Source organism: Scylla paramamosain, chromosome 27 (assembly GCF_035594125.1).
Source record: "Scylla paramamosain isolate STU-SP2022 chromosome 27, ASM3559412v1, whole genome shotgun sequence".
Taxonomy (NCBI): Eukaryota; Metazoa; Arthropoda; class Malacostraca; order Decapoda; family Portunidae; genus Scylla; species Scylla paramamosain.
In genome coordinates this window covers 4,032,501-4,041,467 of record NC_087177.1, presented here as the reverse complement: position 1 = coordinate 4,041,467, position 8,967 = coordinate 4,032,501, and the positions used below count along the sequence as shown (strand labels likewise).

The following is an 8,967-nucleotide window of genomic DNA, read 5'->3' as shown; positions in this document are numbered from 1 at the left end:
AAGGAACTTATTATATGAATTAGTGAAAAAGGTAGTTGGAGATATAATATATACCAATAATGATAAAAAATACAGGAACATAAGAACATATATTGTTTTTGTAATAATGTGAAGATGGCCCATCAGTACTTTGTTTATGTGATCCAAGAGGATGGCTACCGTACTCTGCAAGGTTAATTCTGGCCTCGCCAAGGCTGGGTTGCGACCCATCACCACCAATAACCTTCTCTTCTACTACACACCCATGAAAGGATGTGTGGCTTACAGTGCACTCAGCATTCAAGTATTCACCCCGGAACTTTTCCAGAATTTCAAGTTCTTGTAAGTCTGCCGGGGATTTTTAATTTTAGTGTTTTTTTTTTTTTTTTTTTTTTTACCTTGTTGTGTGTCGGTGTCGTTATGGAGGCAGGTGGTATTAGGTGGCAGGGTGATTAACTTTTTCTGTAATTCAAAGATATTGTTGTAGTACAACAGCCGGGCAGTCTTGGTCGACCACTTGGGGATGAGAGAGAGAGAGAGAGAGAGAGAGAGAGAGAGAGAGAGAGAGAGAGAGAGAATGTTGGAACATGCAAGCAAACAAACAAATCAAGATTTCAGTCATAAAATTTTTCGGTAAATTTTAAGATTTGCACCATATTCCCCAATCCCCCTAATCAAGCTGGTGGCTGTTCCCCCTTGTCTCCCCCCCCCCCCACCATTCTCCTTAAGTATACTCTCTGTTGATCGCAAAACTTCATGGTCACCTTGTACAAAACACACATAAGATCCTTATTAGAAAATACCTCATATCTAGGGAACATAGGTTTTCTGGGGATCTTCACTTGCTGGAATCAATCCAGAGAAGCTGGAATCATCATATTGAATGTTTATCTGATCCCATCATTCTCAATTCTATTCACTAACCACAGTCTCTTTCTAATAACTAGCATGAACATTATAAATTTACAGTAGTATTCACTGATCTCATAACCATTACCACATTACGTGTGTACAACAGTACTCTGCACATGATACACAACTAATTTTTTTTGCCAACTGGTGCACCTACAAGTACATGCTGTCCTTATGTACCTCTTTGCATTGTACTCCTATTGCCATCTTATGTACTAACAAGGAGCAGCCAACCAGGTGAGTTAACCGGTGAGAGGCTCTGACCAGGTTAGGTGTCACAAACTTTTCACATACCATATATCAGCCACTTTGACAGTAAATCTGTGCAGTTTATGTGAACACTTCTCAGAAACTTTCATGGCAATGCTGTACAGGAAGCATCAGGATTGTTCACTCCTTACTTCAGCCTCTGTCTACAATTATCATGTCCTGGAAGATGACTGCAGTGCTGTCATTTCAAGCAAAGTATTTGTAGCTAGAAGGAACATATTCTAGGAGCCCATATTACATAATAGTATAAATATTAATTTTTGATTATTTTTAAAAGAATTATGTTTCCCCAGATTGGTGCCAGAGTACATATCGCTAACCAATGCCTGCTTACTGAACACCATGACGGGAGTGGGCCTTTATCTGTACTCCCGTCCTCACTTGGCACAAGCTACACCGAGGGACAAGCTCATATATTGGTAAGGCATTCATAGACTTTGAGTACTGTATTTTAGGCACAACACAGTAATAACAGTTTATCAAATTTCCCTCCTAGATTTTTCCTTAATAAAGCCCTGATGAATAAATTCAGTAATTATAGAATAACTAAAATTTCCATTGGATAAATTCTTCTCCAGCAGAACCCCTAATATTCTTTTGTAATTTTTCTTAAAAATAGGCACACTTTTATTCAGTGTTTTTTCTTGGTAGAAACACAGATAATTTCTCTAATGATAACAAAATCAGTAATTATTTTTCCTATTAATTTTATCTTAAAAGATCTTTAAAAATTTCCAGTATAGAATGTGAATTCAGTCTACAGCATTTATATATATGTATGTTTGTTTCCTTTTACAGTGGTTTTGGAAGTGTAATGTTTAACTTGGGATCAATGCTATTATGGGCTCTTGGACGCACTGTAGCTCCAGAGAGCCCATTGTTACGCACTTTTGTGGGGGCTGCAGGGGCTGCTGGGGCACTCTACCTGGGAAGGAGCTATGTCCTTTATTTGGACAGCCTTGTTAAAGAAAGGGAAGAATAATTTTTTTTCATTTAATTAACAATAACAGGTCATGAAAACTTGTATATCTCAAAATTTGGTCATGCAAAGCACAAAAAGGTATTGAAATTCAGCTGCACAAGTCTACTGAAGATAATATTCTATGTAAGCATTATATTGATGTATTTCATAATGGTGTCATTTTTGTAACAACTAGACAGTGTATTTTAATTGAATTACCTTTTACCTGCAAGATATGTGTTTATATATTCTTTGCTTTAGTGGTCAAGGCAGCAAATTTGCAGGATATGTGTCTCATGTTTTTAATAGCATTAAGCAACATGAAATACTTTTTATTAATTATCTGATAAGACAAAGTTCTTATATGCCATAATTTCATATATATTAATGAAAAATAAGTAGGATAAATTAAGAAACTTCTACATTATAATATGTAATACACTTTCATCATGTCATCTACATTTGTCATAATGATTTGTAGTCATATAATGGAAACTCAAAATTTTAACATCAATGAGTGTGTGGATGTGATGTAAATGTGAATTTGAAACTTCCCAGTCTTACAAAACACACACACACACACACACACACACACATATATATATATATATATATATATATATATATATATATATATATATATATATATATATATATATATATATATATATATATATATATATATATATATATATATATATATATATATATATATATATATACACACACACACACACACACACACACACACACACACACACACACACACACACACACACACACACACACATGCATACATGTCAGCAATGAGACAAATATGGCAAGATTTTTTTTTTTTTTTTTTTTTTTTTTCTATAATAAGACTTTATTACATTTACTGTGATTGATTAAAAATATTAGGTATTTTAGCTAGTCATTTACAAATGAGGCTTTGCATGGTAGAAGCATGGAAAGTAACATCCCTCAGGAAACAGTTTTTTGCACACACATTTCATAGCATAATTGGGTAGCCCCAGGTTTTCCAATTTCAAGCATGTAAGAAAATTCATTAGTTGAAACCATCAACTGCTGTATGTAAGGAAATTAGGGAATATCCATCCATATGCATATTCCACCAACAGCAGTGTTTTTATTCTACCTTATGATGCTGTACCAATCATTCAAATACTGCATTATTCATTATTATTCTTATCGGAAATTATTAGTGATTTCTCTTAGTGTACAGTCATATTGGTTCAATATCTTTTTTGTTATTTGCTATCATCTACTTCAATGTAACACCACTTTTGCAATGTTACTTTGCAGATTTCTTTTTGTTTATACTCAGAATTACTGTTATGCCTTCTGTCCATAAAATTACAAAATGGCACATGAATATTCCCAAACTTTAGACATGATTTGTGAAAATTACATATATCAGCAATTTCCATGGTTTTACCTTGCACAACCTAAAGTTAAGATTCAGTTAAGGATTAACTTGCAATCTTTGATGTGAGGTATGAATATGTAATACTCCTATATTACACAAGTGTAACTTTAGCATCATTAATAATCTCCTTTTGTCATGGGGACATTTTCTATCAGATTGCTGTCATGTGGCTTAAATAACAGTGATCACTATCCAAAATGTGTAAATTGTTATCATATGGTTTAGATAGTGATAATGACTATCTGAAGCGTAGTGTCTACCTGTAACTGCTATAGCAGTGGAAGATATTATCTGGAAAAGCATTCTGTAGTGAGAGATATATATATAATTGAATAATTTGTGTAAGTATTTGGTTAATTGAATGCTGTATAAATAAAGCTTTTATATATTTCAAGTTTATATTTTTTGTATTAAGATGATCCCAAGATGTACATATCAGTTGGTTTTACTTCTCAAACCTTTCTATATTGTGTGAAATAACTACATAAAAGGAGAGTACAATTCCTCAGAAAAAAAATCATGAAAAAACAACTATGATTCACATGACTCCAGCAGAGATCTTTTTGCAGTTTGGACACATTATATTGTGAAGATTAAGTAAAATCAGAATATCTTAAACTTGAAGGAAGATGTGATCCAACTAATAGAATTTGTAATAACCTTACAGAATGTCACTGCTAATGTTACCTTATGAGATGAGCACTGATCACCTACCAGTCATAAGAACTCTTATGAATCCTGTCATGCAGCTGTCATATTCTGATTACCTTCCTCTAGTTTCCATATTTGAATATTATTCCACTATGTTATATTTTCCCTCAAGTGGCAGAAAAAGTTGTTTCTAAACCAGTTGCTTGCAAATATATTATGTGTTCTACTTGAAATAGAATCCACCTCTTCTAGCTGTTCTCCTTTCAATCTTACATCCATCCTTTCACCATTTTTATTAGTTAACTTTTACTAACATTCCTTTCCAAGCCTTACCTTTGCCCTCTACCAGCATTCCTTGCCAAGCTATACCTTTGCCCTCTTCGTGATACTTCTCAATACTCTAAAACAGTTTCATACCCTTTGACTTATGAGTAAGGCCACACCCTCTCTTCTTCTCCCTCTCAAAAAGCATGACTTACTTCCATTTACACATCCAAACATGCCCTTCTATTCAACTTTCTTCTTCTAATCATCTCCCTTTTACTTGTATCCACACCACATCCACACACATTCAGAGCTACATGTAATGTTTTTCCTTGTCTGTTCATAGGACACCATACAGAGAAGGGGTTTCCTAGCCCCCTCACTTTATCCCTTTTAGTTGGCTCTTATGATGTGCTGGGAATACGGTGGTAGTACTCTTAGCTCCTGTCTCAGAGCACCACACTGGTGTTTTTCCCGTTCTGTTTGATGGAATTGTTGCCTGCCTGTGAAGAAGGATGTCATAAAAGGCAGCAGTGATGTCTGCTTATAAGGTGATATAGATGGGTTACTGCTATGGTGTGATCCACATGTGTGTTTGTGTGTGTGCGTGTGTGTCTGTGGCTGCATTTCTAAAAAAAAATTACTCAAGGTGAGTTTCGTTAGGTGGAGGATGTGGCTTGTTGTCGCTACAGTCAGAAATCATTTTCAAGGACACTTCACTTTCCTGCTGATTATTTGGTAATGAGATTTTGCTGCCTTTGAAGAACTGCCACAACAGGCGATAGATCTTCACACTTGAGGAACTCAACAGCCTTTCATCTACCTCCCCAGGAGCTAGAGGCTCTGAAAATTGAGTACAAATATATCAGTTACTGATTTCAGTCTTACGCCCCTACACTGTGATGCAATTTTTTGTGTTTTGGCTCTACAATTACTTCTCAGAACCGAATTCCTTAAGATATGAGACAGACTTATAATACTATGCAATACACTGGATTTTGTCTGCGTATTTGAATGTTCAAGTTTTGCCTGATTGTAAGAGAGCAGATGTGACAAGAAGTGAGGGAATGTTTTTTCTCTCCCTCCCCACTCTCATAAAGAGGGACAATCAACAGCTTCTTGTGGGAGAGTAAGTAATACATATTGCACAACTAAAGATATAGCATGAATGATAATCCTATATTTCTGCTTCAGGTATTCATTCATTTAGTACCAAGTATCTGGAATGTAAGAATGTTCAAGCTATTGAAAGTTTTCAAGTGGGTAACAATGTTCATTTCATTATAGAGATAGCTAGAATTGGAGAGAAAGGATGACTTACAGCAAGACAGTATGAGTTAGATCCTAGCAAGAGTGTTAGTATGAAGTTAGAAGTGTATTACCAAGAAATAAACTAAATGCAGTCCATGCAGCTTTCCTTTCTACATGATTTTGCATCTCTTGATTGCTGTGCAGGAAGTTGATAAGTTGTATAGCATTCAAAATTAAATTAGCCCATCTAGGGCAAGACTAACTAATTTAGTGTCAGATTTTGCTTCACTCTTGCCCTATAGGAATCTAGTCTGCAAAACAAAGATAATCTCCGAAGAGATCAGCCTGTGTCAAAGGAGTGTCCAGCACCGATTTAAGTTTCACCAGGAAAGATACATTGCAAATCCAAGAAGACAGATATTTACCCCCAGACTGTTGTAAAGCATGAATTAGAATCTAATCCGTGTGTGACAGGAAGGAAAGTAAAAGTGTAAAGAGTGTTCTGTGTGCATTGCAGAGCTGAGGTTCACCAGCCTTGTGAAGAATTCCTTTGTGACTCTTATGCAGAAAATTAATAGGGTAACTTTTGCCAAAAAAAAACCTATATATATCTGTATATATATATATATATATATATATATATATATATATATATATATATATATATATATATATATATATATATATATATATATATATATATATATATATATATATATATATATATATATATGCTGACTAGTGGCTAAGGGCATTGTGAAGTGATTAATCCAGTTTTACTGTCACAAACAATAAGGGAGGAAATTAATATCATAATCTCAGTAGCAACCTTCTTGACTCCCCTTCCATCCAAGTAAACCAAGTTGACTGCTAAACACACTGACAATACCTGATTGTAGTTTGTTTGCTGGGCTCAGAAGCTTCACCTACTATGCCACTCTGTGTAGAGGGCATAATTCATTGGCACAATTTTAGATCCCTCTTAAGGGTGAAACAAAATTTCAACACTGAAGTAATCAACCTCGGTGTTAAGCATTGTACATACACATAACCCTCAAACATTACGGTAACAATGAAATCAGGTTTTGAAATTAATTGTTACAATAGTAAGAGGCAAGATAATTCTGAAATTTCTTACTTGTGCAAAGGGATACAATGCTGCTAACCACCATAGTGATAAGGATTCCACTGGCTCCAAAGAGTGTATAAGATATATCATACACTGTGTTCCCAGTTGACCTGAAAACAAAGTCATTATCTCAATCACTACTTCTGCATACACATATCCTATCCATGAATTAGTTTAAGTTTTCTGTCTTATTATCTGTCACCTGTCTAGTCATAAGGTATTGTTTGCCTCATCTATCAGTGAGTTTAAGCAAGTAGTAAAAAAAAGATTTATCTATATTAGTAACACCTTGTAATCTACCTAAATACCTATCTGTATTAGATGCCTGTTCTTAAGAAGTCTCCCAAGAGAATGGCTATGACAGTAGTGTGTATATATATATATATATATATATATATATATATATATATATATATATATATATATATATATATATATATATATATATATATATATATATATATATATATATATATATACACACACTCCACAAAAGTTATTGAAAAGAAAGCATATAAGCAAAACTTTTACAAAGTCCAAGCAAACTCATTGTTACTAATTATGTGACATGCAACCTGTTCAATTCCTTACTAATATTTGACATGGGTAGCTATGACTAATTGACTTTGGTCAATATTACTATCAGTATGACATGCACCATAAAATTCATAACACATCCTTACGTCTGTGCAGGGTCAGGAGTTGTCAGTTGCATCGAGTCAACTTGTCCACCTGTATCAAAAAGAGTTTCCACGAAAGAGGTGTTTTCTACAAGTGTATTTGGAATGGAGGTGCTAGTGAGGTAGGAGGCAAAGGTAGCATTGACCAAGTTTTCTGGACATCCATCAACAGACAGCGGTAGGCGTGGAGGTTTACCGCCTCCCCGTATGAACTTGCCCAGCACCACTGTGATGTTGTAGGAGAAGGATACCAGGAAGCCTACAACAGCACCCTAACATCAAAAAGATATGATTAGTTTGTATAATCAAACTAGATTTTCATAATATGGTTCACTTATTCAAGATTCTATATCACTTCATGCTTCTGTTTTCATTTATAAGATACATAGGTACCATTATGAAAATATCATTTAGTTTATAGTAAAGCCATTTCTAGATATTTAAAGTACTTCATGCTTACTCAATGTTTATGGAAAACCATTAGTACTGAAAATGCTATTTTGGGGGATCCAGTGACAACCTCTCATGGGAAAAGTTGTTATGTTAACAATTTCATTAACTGAGTGTTGCAAAAATAAGACAATTATTCTATCACCTCATTAATGTTATCACTGTTTACGCTAACAGCCTTGCTTCTAGTTTATAAGGAGACAGAACCAAAATACATCATCTTAATTTGAGTCCAACAGATATATTGATTACTTCATAATGATGTATGTCCCTCACAACCTTGCATCTGATCATTTCACCATGGTGATCTAGCTTTTTCTTACTGAGTCTTGTAGGGATTTTGGTGAAACTCACATTTGCCTTAGACATATCAAAAACATTTGATAGAGTCTGGTACAAAGTTTTTATTTCCAAACTACCTCATAGTTTCTATTCTTCTCTCTGCAGTTTCATCTTAGGTTTCCTCTCAGGCCATTCTGTTGCTGCTGCAGTACAGTAAAATCCCTCTTATCCGGCATTCGAGTATCCGGCAGCTTCAAGTATCCGGCACATTTTTCCCCAAGTCTTAAAATCAATAAAAAATCAATGTGTACTCATAAAATCTATTAAAATTCCTGCGCGAGGCATACTTTGTCCCCTCACCACCAGAGCGCACTGCTTCCCACCCGCAGCCCACTGCACTGTGTTTACTCAGTGACTCAGTCCCGCGTGTGCACTGTTTATCGCCTGACGCCTTCATCATGCCTAAAGTTGTAGAAAAGAGGAAGCGTGTTGTGCTTACACTTAAGCAGCTGATCAGATCAGCTGATCTTTGTTATGGTAAGATGCGTGAGTGTAGGGTGGTGATTGTGGACATAATTTCACTTCTATTCAAGTATCCGGCAACATTCAAGTATCCAGCATGTCGGCGGTCCCGTTGATGCCAGATAAGAGGGATTTTACTGTATTCACTGTTCTTCTCACTCACATAAACACTTTACAAACTAGTATT

At 35.1% G+C, this 8,967-nt stretch overlaps 2 protein-coding genes across 2 annotated transcripts in view; one reads left to right on the top strand and one right to left on the bottom strand.

Annotated features, from left to right (window-relative positions):
- The first annotated feature begins 120 nt into the window (after positions 1–120).
- Positions 121–3,944, top strand: LOC135114056 (uncharacterized). Its single transcript, XM_064029707.1, has 3 exons — positions 121–321; positions 1,455–1,580; positions 1,960–3,944. Exons 1-3 carry the CDS (start codon positions 152–154, stop codon positions 2,141–2,143), a joined length of 480 nt encoding a protein of 159 aa, XP_063885777.1. The 5' UTR covers positions 121–151; the 3' UTR covers positions 2,144–3,944.
- Positions 3,931–8,967, bottom strand: part of LOC135114053 (sodium-coupled monocarboxylate transporter 1-like) — a 15,930-nt gene continuing 10,893 nt past the window's right edge. The window contains exons 9-11 of the mRNA XM_064029704.1: positions 7,530–7,798; positions 6,856–6,956; positions 3,931–5,309 (exon numbers count right to left, since the gene is read on the bottom strand). Coding sequence (XP_063885774.1) covers positions 5,107–5,309; positions 6,856–6,956; positions 7,530–7,798 — 573 coding nt within the window. The 3' untranslated portion in view covers positions 3,931–5,106. The remainder of the gene's footprint in view (positions 5,310–6,855; positions 6,957–7,529; positions 7,799–8,967) is intronic.